Source organism: Neolamprologus brichardi, chromosome 17 (genome assembly GCF_056152115.1).
Source record: "Neolamprologus brichardi isolate AB-2024 chromosome 17, ASM5615211v1, whole genome shotgun sequence".
NCBI classification, from domain to species: Eukaryota; Metazoa; Chordata; class Actinopteri; order Cichliformes; family Cichlidae; genus Neolamprologus; species Neolamprologus brichardi.
In genome coordinates, this window is record NC_142120.1 from 23,369,970 (window position 1) to 23,385,104 (window position 15,135).

General features: G+C 38.1%; 1 protein-coding gene across 1 annotated transcript in view; it reads right to left on the reverse strand.

Moving 5' to 3' along the window:
- Window positions 1-14,082, reverse strand: part of LOC102787196 (ephrin-A2-like) — a 61,624-nt gene extending 47,542 nt beyond the window's left edge. The window contains exon 1 of the mRNA XM_006781093.3: window positions 13,072-14,082. Coding sequence (XP_006781156.2) covers window positions 13,072-13,232 — 161 coding nt within the window. The 5' untranslated portion in view covers window positions 13,233-14,082. The remainder of the gene's footprint in view (window positions 1-13,071) is intronic.
- Between the last annotated feature and the right edge of the window lie 1,053 nt (window positions 14,083-15,135).

Below are 15,135 nucleotides of genomic sequence, written 5' to 3' on the forward strand. Positions count from 1 at the left end.
ATATCCTAAATATATCCTATCCTATATATAAAATAAAAAAAAAATAGATTTTCTAAGATAAATGTAAAAACAACACACTTGACTGTTTGTTCAACAGATATTGCATTATTTTTGATCAAGCAAAATTTAACTCAATTTTCAATTCAGTTTTATTTAGTGCAAAATCACAACAACAGTCACCTTATGACTCTTTAAACTGTAAGATAAACTCTAATACTGGGAGAAACCTCCTTTAAATGGCAAGAAGCCTTCGGAAGAACCAGGCTCAGGGAGGAGCAGCTATCTACCACGACCAGTTCGGGGGGGAAGGGAAAGAAACAAGACAAAAGACATGCAGTGAAAGAGAGCCAGAGAATTTTTAAATCAACATTTCCCCCTATTTAAATTCACTGGTGACTTGATTTTACACCAAGTGATCACGCTGGTTTTACACAGTTTTCTTTGCAACCTCTGCAACAGTCATGACCAACAAGTCAGATCTAATCAGAGCTCAATAATTAAAAAAAAATACTGACAAGGTTTTAATATGCATCTTACAGCTCCAAACAGGAGGTAGTGTTTGGAGCTGTCCTAGATATATCGAGAAAATTTCTCAATACATTTTTTTTTCTTACATTTTTAATACATTTGGAGCAAGTGTTTGATTAATTTGTACTTAATTTGTGCTGCTGCTTTTTAAAACAAAAACATATCCTAATATCTGGCTTTGACTGCAGGGTGATGGATATTACTCCAGAAGAAAAAAAACCCAAGAGCTCACCCTCGGGCCAAATTAGGGTGAGCTCTGATGAGAAGGATTTTAAATTTGATACTAGATTTTACAGGGAGCGATTTCTGTCATTACTGTTGCTGAGTCATTTTGAATCAACTAATGGCTTTTCAAGGAGTTTTTACGACAGCCTGATGATAATGAATTACAACCAAAAAATAAATACATGAACTAATTTTTTCAGCATCACTCTGATACAAGATGTTTCTAACTTTAGGGATTTTGTGCAAATGAAAAAAGCAGTTCTACTATTTGTTTAATATGCACACCAAAGATATATTTTGGTCAAAAACAACTCCAAGATTTCTCACAGTGTTACTGGAGGCCAACATAATGCCATCAAGAGTAATTATCAGGTTTTACACCATGTTTCTAAGATTTTTTAGGGCCAAGTACAATAACCTCAGTTTTATCTGAATTTAGAAGCAAGAAATTACAGGTCATCCAGGTCTTTATGTCTTTAAGACATTACTGCAGTTTAACTAGTTGGTGTGTGTTATCTGGCTTCATGGATGGATAAAGTTGTGTGTCATCTGCATATTGGTGAAATTGTATGCTATACCTTCTAATGATACTGCCCAAGGGAAGCATGTATAATCTTAACAGAACTGGTCATAGCACTGTGTGCACGGTGTGAATAGGGGGTCCTCTTTACACACTAACAAATTGCCATCTATTAGACAGATATAATTTGAATCACATCTTTGCAGTACCGTTAATACCCACAGCATGCTCTAATCTCTGTAATAAAATATTTTGGTCAACAGTGTGGAATGTTGCACTAATGTCTTACAGGGCAAAGACAGACAGGTTCACTGTCAGAGGTTTCAGGAAAACCTAATGAGTTTCTATCAGTTCTTCTCAGTTGGATTGATTTAATTTTATATTTTTTTAAAGAAAAAGTGATTTCATATCAGGTCAGTCGAGACTTTGACCTGATAAAAAGAAAAGGTCATAGAATCATAAAAATCCAGTAATACAGGTCAGCGTTTATGTTTAACCAATCTCAACCATAACTCGATAACATCCTCATCCCCCTTTTTCTCTTGGTTCTAGATAAATCAATATGAACTTACTTATGTATTTTACATACAATGGATCTGAAGATGAATATGTAGTCATGTCTTTGTTTTGTCTCAGTTTCTATTCCCATGTTCATTTCTCTGCATTTTGTCCCTTTTTCTCTCCAGTCTGTCATCACCATATCCTTCAGTCCCAGTGTGTGTCCACTCTGCCCTAATCACCTCCTCTATATATTAATGTCTCAGGGTGCATTCCAAAAGTACATCCTATCTCCTGTTTCTAACTTCTTTTCTGTGACTCCAATGAAAATGTCATTGAGGTCAAGGAAAAGTGGATAGAAGAATTGCTAAGGACTTAGGAAAAGAGAAGAGCTGTGTGCTGAGAATGGGAACAGTCTTACACTAGGTCTCTCCTTGACAATGTGATGCTGGATGTCCGCCGTGTTAAAACCACAAGTACAGGAGATGGACTAAAAAAAACATGTATCTTACTTCACCATATTTCTAACCCTGTTGTTTTATAAACAAGAACATGATGTCAAAAATATTCCTCCATTACAAAGGTTGGAATTTTAAATAAGAAGGAAAATTTAGGACCATATTTACTAACTATTTCAGATTTACATAATAGAACAGTTTGTAACAATGCAGCTGTCACCTGGATAAGTCTTGCACAGCACCTGAGTCCTGATCCTCACACCCCTTCACAGTGTTCAGTGACTTCTATCAGAAGACTTAAGCATATTCATTCTCCTCCAGCTTCCTGTCCTTTTTCTGAATTGCTGTGCAGTTTTTAGAAATTAACACTTGCATGAAACCGGAGTTTGCGCTGCATTATTTTGGTTAGCAAGACTGCAGCGCTCTCCCTCATGCTTCTCCTGGAGTCTTCTGATTTTTGAGCTACATAGGCTCCGTTCACACTGCAGGTCTTAATGCTCAGTTCCGATTTTTTGATCAAATCCGATTTTTCTGTCTGCTTGTTCACACTACAAATAAAATGTGACAGGAAATGCGCTCTAGCGTGAACCCTCAAAGCGGCCCGCATGCGCAAAAGAAGACGTCACACAGAACGCGCTCTGTTTAGACCCAGACCAAACAGTATTGTTTGACTGATGGCCTTAATATAAAGACTTTGGACTTTATGTTTCCCAATTTTGCTTTAAGTTATAAAGTTATTTTGTTATTTACATATGGCCTAATAATGATCCTTATTGCCGTTTTAGAGAGGAGCGGTGCTTCAAAGGATAGTTGCAGATTTCTGTCAGAAACTGCAGATTACACAGTACAAATAAAATGTTCACGTTTGTCCAACGTTGTCTTCTCAACATTTTCACTAACATCTACACGGGATGGCCAGGAAGCATCCTCGGGCACTTCTCCGGTGCTGTTAATTGGCGTCTGTCTTGTGTCAGTGACGTAAAAGACGGATTTAATGCGACATGACCATTCAAACAGCAGTCGCTTTCTAAAACATCGGATATGTATCGGATTCAGGACCACATACGAAAGTGACCCAGGTCGGATTTGAAAATATCAGATTTGTGCTGTTCACACTGTCATACCATGATCGGATATGGGTCGCATAGGGTCAAAAAAGTCGGATTTCATGCGCTTTCGCCTGCAGTGTGAACGTAGCCTAATTCACACTCTCTCTTTACTGAAGTGAACTGGCTGCATTTTTGCAAACAAATTAAAATGCATTGTTAGTAAAGTACAATTATAAAGAAATATAAATTATATAAATATAATAAAGTGAAATTACAGAATCATAATCACAATATCAAATCTAGCCTATAAAATAGCCTACAAAATGTAAGCCATCTAAATCCACTTCTTATATTTTACTGCTGTGATCCAGTGCAACGCCTTTCCTCCTCCCTGTTTAGGATTTCTATGACTGCAGTAATAGAAATCACTTATCCCAGCTGTCCTGAAGTACAAATTAATCTTAGAGACTGTTACACAACAACTATTACTAATGAAAATTGATTTTACTGCACCTTTACATTTTTTTATCAGTTAGTATAGATCATAATCTTGAGCTCATATAGCATTCATGCATTCTTCATGCAAGACAAATAACATAAGCAGTTTTTATTCCAGCAGTGTGTTGTTCAGAATTCAGCTGTGAGTTTAACAAACTTTTGTTAAAAATTCTAAATATGTCAACAGGTTATGGTACAAAATAGAAAATGCAGTTACAATTCAAAGTTTACTTGATCAATGCATCTTTGTTTATTATGTCGATTGTTTTCACGTATAGTCACATAGTCTGTTGCAATGAATTATGGGACGGCGTGTTGTCCTCCTCTTTCATAAAGGATGGTCCAGTGTATCCTATGCTAAAGGAAGCACTGAAGCTCCTTTCCTTAGCATTTGGATAACTGGAAGAGCTCTTATTATGGCCGGCACACAGATACATCTGGGTCATGTCTCTCAATGAGGAACCTTCCTAAGCAAAACTGACTATTAAAGCGCGCCCTCAGCCTTCCTCGTGAGGTGCATGTCCTTCCCTCACACTGTGTGTTCCCGTGTTTTACTTGTAATTTTCTTTTACTACTTTTCCCCTGACCTGAATTTTTTGAGTCATCAAAATAAGCAATAAAACCGCCTACTTTAGTTAATCCTTTTGACTCTTAGTTGTGCTATTGGGTCATATCATACTTGCAACATAGCCAAACCTGACATGGAGATAAATACAAATGAAAGCTATTGCAATAACTTGAATTCTCAACTGACGTTTTAAAGGAGGATTTATTTTTTACTTTATCAAAATCAAATGTAGTTTTATTTTTGAATTTATTAGCATCTGCCAGGCTAGGGAAAATTATTTGAACTATTTATTTGGAAATATTTAGAGAAATTCTTCAGCTCAAAAATATTTTGTACTATTGGATTAACAGAAACAATTTCTGCATTACACCGCAGACCCCTATCCAAGTCTATACAAATACCAGATTTTCTCTCTTTGTAGTCATTCATGTTTCATTTGATTTTATAGAAATATTTTTTAAGATTAATTTTAATGGTAGTAGTGATTAGATTTTCCTATCCAACAGATATCAAGCGGCGGCCTGTTCTGTTCCACTAACATGAAACACAGAACAATATAAAAGTAGATAATCCTCAACGAGCCGAATGAGAGACTGATGCCAAGGAATTCTTCTTTCAGTAAGAAATAATCCTATGCTACCTGATGATTTTTTATTTGTTTAAAATAAGAACTTTTTTGGTATCCTGACTGGTAAAAACACAAGATTGGATTTTCTTCTCTTGTAAATGCTCATACACAAAGACAGAACGTGTAAATCATGTTACAGGATAGGACTCTCATCCACCGAGTCACCAGAAACAGAGATGAAACTCATCTGCTTCTTAAAAAAATTTTCTACAACCCATTTGCTGTTAAGTAATGATGCAATTAAAGCCAAAATCTTCAGTTTCGGTTGCTCGTCTCCTGATCTGAACCTGATCCACAGTTTTTCTGCTGCTTTTCAGTGTAAATTGAATCAGCAACAGTGAAAGGTTGCAGCTCTTCACCCACAACCTTGTTTCTTTTTTTCCCAAGCCAGGACTTCAAAGTTTCCCTGGCCTGGTGCGTCTGTGTGTGTGTGTGTGTGTGTGTGCGCGCACAGATCCTATGAAATATGGGTCAGACATTAAAATGCATGAGCTGGGAGCAGAAAGCATGATGAAGTGCTGAGACACAAAGAGGATAGAATGTAAAAATAACTGGAGGAGCAGTTGACAGAAGCCTCTCCCTGCTGACGCCACACTACCATGTCATTGGTCCACACAACCAGCCAACCAAAAGAGAGAAAAAAAAAACTGAGGCATGTTTCCTGCTGCGTGGACAGTTGGCAACGCTCTCATCACTGCTGACAGACCTCGACATTAACCTGGAAGAAGTATGCCAATTTCCTGGCATACAAAACAAACGATAATGTTTTTATTATTAGGGCTCCAAACACCAGGCTTTAATCTTTCACGTTGCAAAGGTCTAGTTAGACCCCGACGTAGGATGGGTCTAACTAGACCTTTGCAGAGAAGTGTCCACTGATGAAATTAAAAACTGAGTGTAACTAAAATGTTTAAGTACAACAAATGATTTTTGAGATAAAATACACATCTGTCTGACAAACAGCAACACAACCCCAACCTTTACTGAAGATGAAAAAGTAGAGTACCTATAAAGCGCCAAATGAGACCCATTGTACCGACACCATCTCATTATGTGACATCACTTTAGACTGCACCGTGGCTTCAATACTGACCTTTTCAGTGTATTTACATTACTTTTTCTTCACGGAAGCCACTTTTTTTTACTTAATTTGAATTAGCAAAGCACTTTGCAAAGATAGAAGTCTAAATAAAGCTGTACCATCAATTTGTCAGTCTCTGTTGTAACATTAAATGTTTCTGCAAGCTGAAACGCAGAAGACCAGACTTAAAGCTTAAGCATCCTAGACTCTGAATGGTGAACAAGGAACAGAATGCAGCACCTTGATGTGAGTGATGAGTTCGAACAATTTAAATTTAGCATTTACATTTGTAATGTTTGGCATGTGATTAGTCTTAAATATATGTGTAAATAAAATCTTCTGTCAAATGTTAAAATATTTTACAATTACAGTCTCCATTTTGGAGCCTTGATTTACGCACAGAACAGCTTGGTACCTTTGGTAGCATATTGAATATGTCCACATATTCCAGTATTCTGAAGTTTTGGGATTTTATTTTGTTAATTCTAAACCTTTTTAAACCTACACTAATTTTCTAGTGTTCCAAGCAACATGACCCCCACCTATGTGTCTGGCTGAATTTTGAGGGAATTGTCAAAAACTGAAAACCAAAACATGATCTGCAGATTCCCCGGTTCTATTTTACTGAATTTGTAAAATATGATGAGCTTACTACTGATTAAGAATGGAGTTTGGGGAAGTTTGCAGTTTTACTCATTATGGAAAATATATTTCTGCCGTCCCCCTCCTGGACACTGGGGTAAAGGCAACAGCTAGGGGTTAGGGGAGACAAGGAGAAGACAAGGGGCTGAGCCTAGACTTAAGTGACAAAAGAAAATGGCTGCTGCAGAAATAAATTTCTGTTTCTCTGAACAAAACCTCCCCTTTCTCCTCCACCAGGCAGAGAGAAGGACCAACAGGCAACAAACTGGAAAAATCTATGTAGTTTTTTCTACTAAAGCACAAAAAGCCATTTAATTAGGTGAGACATTGACATTGACAAGTGAGAAGGTGATGACGAAGTTGTTAGACATAGTGGGACATAGTCCCAGATATCCACATGTAAACATTTACAAATAAAAAAAGCTTCTCCTCCTGTGACTTCTCAGACAGTTCTGGTCAAATAGTCAAAAAAAAAAACAAAACCAAACATGTTCTTGACCTTGATGGAAAACCTAACATGAAAAAAGATATGAGGGAGTATTCATGTGAATTAAGGAAAGGAGAACCTTGGTGCTCAGATAATCTATGCCTTTTTTACTCTAATTGAGCACTGAAAGTGCTTTCCACTAGGGGTGGGCGGTATAAACAGTATACGGTAGAAACGATATAAATTTGGCCAATGGTAGAGATTTTCACTATACCGCTCTACCGCGATAGCGCATGTTGATGGTGTCATCAAGCTGCGCCTGTTTTGGTCGAAGTTTGGTCCGTTTATAGCATCCTGCCATGCAATTGCATTTGTCCCTAACCACCAGAAACCCTCACGTTAACTTTTATCAAGTGGAAAAAAGTTAGAGTTCATCCTCCAGCTTCACTGTGCTAATGTTATGCTAATGTAGCTGTTTTGCTAGCGATCACGTAGCACAACATTATATACCAGCTAGTCCGACTTCAGTAATCCTACAAAAGTCACTGCTGTTTAGTTTTCTGTCTTCATTTATGTTGGAAATTATAGCAGAGCTGTATGTTTTAATTTTTTCAGAAATTTCTCAGTCAGAACATGCTATATCATGTTTAGGTGGAAACTAGTGAGCTAACTTCCTGCTAACTTCTAACTCCGTTGAATTTAATAAATTCTGTTTTCATGGATGCCTGGATGTTAAACTTAATTGTTACACCCGATAAAGCAGCAACACTGATTATTTTAATGAAGATGAAAGAATTTAGACAGTTTTTCACTCTCAGTGATGCTGCAGTGTTCGTTTGACTTTGGGACCTGAAGAAGACGGTGTTTAGGACCAAGATTACTTATTATGTTTACTACATAAAATTGGTTCGAGGTCAGTAAGCACAACCAGAATTCATACATAAGGCACACTGTTGATTTTTGAGAAAATTATAGGATTTTAAGTGTGCCTTATAGTGTGTAAAATACGTTATACAGAAGAAAATATATTGCAATATATATCGTTACCACACATGCTTCAAATTATACCGTGATATGGATTTTAGGCCATATCGTCTATTCACATCAGTATGAGGTGAGAGTGTGGTTACAGAAAACTGCAGAAAATCTACACAAAATGATTCAGTGAGCTGAGAACACAACAGACCAAAAATTACAACTATTAAGTCAGGTTGAACTTCTAAGCATCTAAAGTTTCAAAGCAGTTATATTTTATGTTTAACAAAAGGAGCTTGTCTCTTGTCTTATCCAGCAACAACGTTAATGGATTAATCTTGAGATTATTCATTTTTCCTCTTTTAACATATCTTAATTTATAATACTGATTGTACTAAACACCTCATATTAATAATAATTGCCTTTATTTGTAATATTTTTATAATAATAAACATAGGCAGCATGGGTGTTATTGATGAGCTTTGGGGATCCTGGTGACTGTACCTCATCAGCTGAATACTGTTGTTGAAAAAGCGTGTACTGATACATTTTTACAACTTTACATTTGTTAAAGAAATGTTTAAAGACCCACATTGCCAATAAGTTACTGCATCTCAAGTTAATGGTTCAGTATTTTAGTGCTTCTACAGCAATCGAGGTAACTAGCATGATTGACAGTGACATTATTTTTGGAGCTTATGATCCTTCACAGGTCAGACTTTCAGAAGTACCCCTCATGTCATATAGACACTATTTAAACACAAGTAGTCGGCCACAGTTCTTGTTCTCTCTCCACATGAAACTATACGACAGTCACCTCTCTGTAACTGAGGAGGTAGAGCAGGTCATCTACTAACAGGAAGGTTGGTGGTTTGATCCCTGCATGCCAAATATCCTTGGAAAAGATACTAACTCCAAGTTGCTTTATGCATCTGTAGTTACTATAGCTCTTCACATCATCCTTGTTCTGAAACTCTATAGCAGTACATTTGTCAGGGATCCTCTCACTCTCCTGGACTGTCTTAATCTAGTTAAAAAGCCAAATGCCCTCTTTCCTAGAGCTCTTCACATCACAGGTATTTCATCTGGACCAACTGTCTTTCCACTTCTCTTCATAGCTGCCCTCACTTACTAATTCCATAGTGAGTGTATGGTTGTAATTATGCAAACTGTATCATGATGCCATTTAAAGCAGGTTCTTTATTCTTAAATTTGTTATGTAGCCTGTAAAGGTTGCACAGTGTACCGGTTTATTCAAGAAGGTCACATATGTGGGTTTTTTTTGGGTTTTTTTGTGATCTAAGCACCCTGTCAGAGTTGGTCGTCCATTCACTCCACATGCTCCATTTCTGATTCTGAACTTAGGCCTCTGTCACACAGGCATAGAGGCCAATTGGCAACTGTTGCTTGCCAAAGAAAAATGAACATTCCCTTGGCTGGTTGTGAGTGGTTAAAAAAAATAGTCGCTTGGTCAGCTAGAGGACATATCTTCATGATAATACATGAAATGACTCCAAGATTCCTCAGTGTTACTGGAGGCCAAAGTAATCTCACTTAAAGTCCGTATCTAGTTAGATAACATGTTTAAGGCCCAAGTACAATATTCTCAGTTTTTTCTGAATTTAGAAGCAGGGAATTTGAGGTCATCCAGGTCTGAAGGTAGATAATAAATGTGACGTCGTCAGACTGCATGCCACCAACTGATCAGTAGCGTCACGATGAGTCATGAGAGCTGAAGTGAAATGACATTTTTGAAACTCGGCATTGAGGGAAATGACTACAAAAAGCCCACAGTTGTCCCCAAGTCTGACAAAAAGTCACAGACTGAGCAGCAGGTATGTCGTCGCCTCGACGTCCACTTTTGTTTTAGCGTTCGTGTTGCATACTAATTACACCACGGGACTTTCGTCAAGTGTTATTTTATTTTACTTATCAGTTGACAAAAAAGTATCTGATTATTTCGATCGGTTTTCAGCCAGTAAAGACTGAATATTGTAGTAATTCAGCCTCTCAGATGACACAATTTCCTGTTTTTCTTTGTTCTCCTGTCTTTGTGTCATGTAATTGTAAACTGAATATTTGTGATTTTGGAATTGTGAATGGATGAAAAGACATCAACAAGGTTGCACTGGACATTTATTGTTTTGATGATTATTAATTTACAAAAAATTAATTGAAAGAAAAACCAAAAAGGAGATTAATAACGTGAACTGTTAATAAATTACTAGTACAAATGTTAGCACACATGTTCCTCTGATTATCTTAGCAAATTAATGTTAGATTTTCTGGAAGAACAGAAAATATGATTTAATCTTCTAAAAAACTAAAAGTTTGATAAGGAATGATATTGGGAGATGAAAACACTTCGTTATTAATGACCAAAAAGAGCCAACGGAGGAAATGCTGTGCAATATTTTCTTATTTTTTCCTATAAAATTGTGGAAATTTCTCAAACATTTTCAGATTCTTCCCCCCAAGATGTGGAACTTTTGGGGATGTCTTTTCAAAAAACTGAACAAAAGCCTTGATGTCATTTTTGGCTCAGCAAAGCTGCGATTTCCCAAAACATGCCAGAGCATCAACTCTGGCAAAATTTCAATCACATCTGGAACGTGTGGGAAAAGTGCGCATATTTGTACATGTAATAAATTCCCTTCTACAAAGAAAGAAGCGTTTGGTTCTGTAATTTTCCATCGTCACTGAAATCTTTCTCTGCAGTGTGAGCACGCCATATTGTCATTGGCCAACCTTGTCTCCCAGGTATCATGTTTACTGTTACACCTCAACTGTTTAAGTGATATTTAGATCAAAGTTAAATTCACAGAACTGTACGCTTTCAGACCTTTCAAATTAAAGGAATCAGTTAAAATATTTTGGTATTCAAGTGAAAGCATAAATTATAATAAACTGGCCAAACTGGAAAATTACTCCTCAATTATTAGAGGAATACTATAAGGACACTAAAGCGCAGATCATGCACTTGGAAACCTGAGATATAGTCCTCCAGATGCAAACAGCATGTGCATATGGAAACATGTTATGAGGCTGGAATCTAAGAGCTTTTCCTGCTACAGGCTCTCTTTGAGAACTGAAATGTGAGACATGTTTCCTCGTCAATAACATTTCTGTTCAGCATCTCTTAAATTCTTCATTTTTTAATTTACAAAAGTAAAATCTGAACATTTTGCTTTCTCTTACACCTCAAAATGAAAATAATAAATCCCTAAAATATTACAATGATTTGCAAACACCGCACGTTGCTATTGCTTTGTTCAGATACCATTTAGCCAATCAGAAGACAGAATGGACAGTCATCAATGCTCTGCTGCCAGGCACATAATACACCTAAGTCTTGAAAATGTTACTGAAAAACAACTTGAGAAATGATTCCACAGTTAGTCACATCAGGGTCAGTTTTACCAATCTGGACATTTAACACATTCATTTAGGATGTCTGTTTCTTTTCTTTGTCTGTATTTTGTGGTAGCTGCAGTTATTTCTAACATTAGGGTTATGTGACCTTTCTCAGAGAAAGACATTTCACTGTCTGCAACTTTCATTTTAAGTTATTCAGTCCATTTTTTTTTCAAAACTTTAAATTATATAACAAATTTACTTTCCCCAAATGTAATTTTTGTACAACCATCAGTGCAAAGCACATTAAGATTTGAGTTCACATGTAATTTCGTGTGTGAAAGCAAAAACATCAAAGGAGCTGAAGACAGAAACTGTGATTATTTAGACTTGTATTTAGATCAAAATTGTTTTTGACACAGGCAGACTTTTATAATACCCCTATCATTACTCACATCTTTAAAACAAAATTCTGACCAAAATTTCAGTTTTTTGGTTATCATGTTTACTGTAATCCAATATTTGGATTACAAGTTGTCAACTTTAACTTGTCAACTGCAAAGCTGCAGTGGATTCTCTTGTTTCTCTTGTCTTGTTTTTCATTGAGGAATGACTGATTGAAAAAAAGTTATACCGACAACAATTATCATGAATCATGCTGTTAATAAATGTCAGAAAATGTTTAAAGCATTTCATATGTTCAGATATGTTGTCCAACAAACTGCTGAAAAGCGACAGAGATGTAAGAGGTCTGTATAATCCTGCAGAAGAAAAGATCACCATTAACAAAACAGCTGCTGATTACTCAGCAGAACACAGAACACATCTTGTTATTGCAGATTCAAATGGTTTGATTCCTCTGTAAACTAATTATTGAAAAAACAAAAACAAAAATAAGGAAATTTAGAGACCCCTTGAACCGAGAATAGCTTTCACTGGCATTTTTTTTTTTACGTTTTTTCTTTGATGTTGCTGACATTGCGGCAACAAAATTTATATTAAGCTCCATGGACAGTCGTTAGAAATTACAAGTGCACTTTCTACAAAATTCCTTTAGTTTATCAGCTCAGCCTTCACTCTCGGCATACACGAATTATTTGATATATATTTTATGTAGCTCATTTGGCATTGTGCTCTCTGTCAGAAGACTAAGAATGGATGTTGGATGATGGTAGTAGCCTATGGATGTTGAAAGCGCACCTGTGGTTTATTTATTAAAAATCTTGATCTCGTGAACAGTGTCATTTGTTTGAGATAAATTTTACGATTCTAACCGTTTTTGCTCCCTTTTGACAAACGTTTCTGTTACAGCCCTAGAAAGTTTTCAGACGCGGAAAATGGACTCACTTTCTGGCTGTGTGACCTCGGACAGTTCAACATGCCGCACTGCCATGTTGCTGCTACTCGCTTTCATTAACAAAGCTAACATTTGGTATAAATAAGTGTTTTGTTTTGTTTGTTTGTTTGTTTGTTTGTTTTTACAAACTATGTCCACCGACTGCGCAAAGGATCATTATAATATTGAGTCCCATTTATTTTCCCTCCTTTAATGATGATTTCTGGCACTTCCCGTGTTCTACTCAATACCCACTCTGTGTAAAAGCCCAGTCTGGGTCTTACCTAGGGTTGGAGCTGTTCCAGTAGACCGCGTACCGGTCGGAGTTGATGCGATCAGTGGTAACGGCGGAACAGATTTGGAGTAGCAGACCGAGCAACATCAGCGGCGGCCGCCCCGAGCGCTCCATGTGCAGCGTCGCTGCACGCTGCGCCCCAGCGAACATCCGCGTCTCTTCTTTGAGCTCTGAGCGCACTGTGACCCGCAGAGAGAATTCCCCGAACCAGGGTTTTCAAGGAAAAGCAAAGAGAATTTGTGCACTTTATATCCACGTAAGATCAATACTCAATATTCACCGGCTTCATATTTCCGCTCTCAAAGCTTTAACTGAATTTATTTCCAAGAAAACAAACTGATAATAATCCATTTCACATTGATATGCGATGACATCAACTGCCTCTTGTTTGAGGAAGAAAAAAAATGTCCACGGCTAAAGCTTGACCGCAAAAGCCGTTAAACTGTCCCAAATTCGGGTCCAGTGGGACAAACTGTCCCAAAGTTTCATTTTCACTCAAACAGAACCAAATGAGCATCACACCAGGGCAGCGTGCACACAGCCAATCAGTCCATATACGTCTTGCTCTCCAGCTTTCTGCCTGGAACTCAGTCCCACTTTATTGCGCAGTGCACAAGTCTGGAGAGTCTGCTCACTCCCCGGAGTTCTCATTAAGGATTCATGCCTTTTTTGCGTCTTTTATGTAATGCTGAATACTTTTACAGTCTGCTGCTGTCTAACAAACTTTGAAATATGACAGAGGAGCTGCTCATCCACTGCGCCCTTTGCAAAGACCTCACTAGTTTTATAGGTTTGTTTGGAGCTGCTTTAAGTTAAAGACCTCGCCGTCAATCCGCAGTAGAACTGGACCCGCTCTTTCTCGTCAAAGCAAACTTTTCGAGGTAAGCGCTCTTCTTTCGCTCTCTCCACACTGAGCCGTGTCGAACGGTTTAGACCAGACACAAAAAGAACAAAGAAGCGAAAATTTAGACGAACCAGCAGGAGGAGCGTTCGGTTTGGTTACCGGGGCTCAACTACTAACTGTTATTCGGAATGACTCCCAGAGGGCGGAGCTTCTGCTTCACAGCGTTCTCCTACTCACAGCTCACTCTTTCATTGGTTCGGTCATAAAATGCTGCATTGATATCTGAGACAGTGTTTGAACATGATCCTCTAAAAAAACTATTAACAATAAAAATCTGATGTATGACCAAAGTCAGTGGCATTTGTTTTCTGTAACTGCTTAAAAACATGCATACATTGTGGACATGTGCCCTAGCTCACCTGTGAATGGCTCAAGTGATGGCAAGGCTTGCTCTGGAGGGTCAGAAGATCCAGGAGACAGCAGCCAAATGAAGGGAACTGAAGAAGCAGGCCAAGTGAATATTGTCGCTGCTCTTCAGTGCCTTCCCATGCTCACCTGCCTGTCCACCCACCATCAGCTGCCTCGTGGATTCAAGGTTTTCTGGCATCCTTCCCTTCCCCACTAGCTTGGATCTCAAGTAAAGGTGTTCTCGTGATAATCCTCTGGATAATATTACCTAACACATCTCCTGGATTCTCTGCCCAGTCTAACTTGTAATCTCCTCTCACAGATCTCTCCTAAGTTAATTCATGTTCAAGTTCTCGAAGTGAATGAAGAATCTCAAACTGCACTCCACTGCTCTCTGTCCTGCCTGTGTCTGGCACTTGAGTCCTACACATGCAGTTTGCTAGAACTTGACTATATAATCTATCCATCTGTCAGCAGACCCGGTCAGAACAGCACTGGATAAGCAGGGGTGCCTTTTAAGAGAACACACAGCTGCCTTGCAATTCGTTGGAGCCCAAGATGCGCTCATGACTCAGAGGCTCGACTGTGTTGCTCAGGTAGTTGAATCGATTAAGTCAAAATTATCCACTGTCCTCTCCCCTGCTGCAGCCCCTGCCTCTCCTGCCAAGCTCAGAGGGGTGGTGCCGGCTGCCCTGACTTTTATGGGGGCTGCTTTCTCTGTTGAAAGCATTTTCAGGAGAGGACTGTTGTTGCGGAGGGTTTCTGCTTTGACATGGGGAGAAGCTTATTTACTGTCTCGGC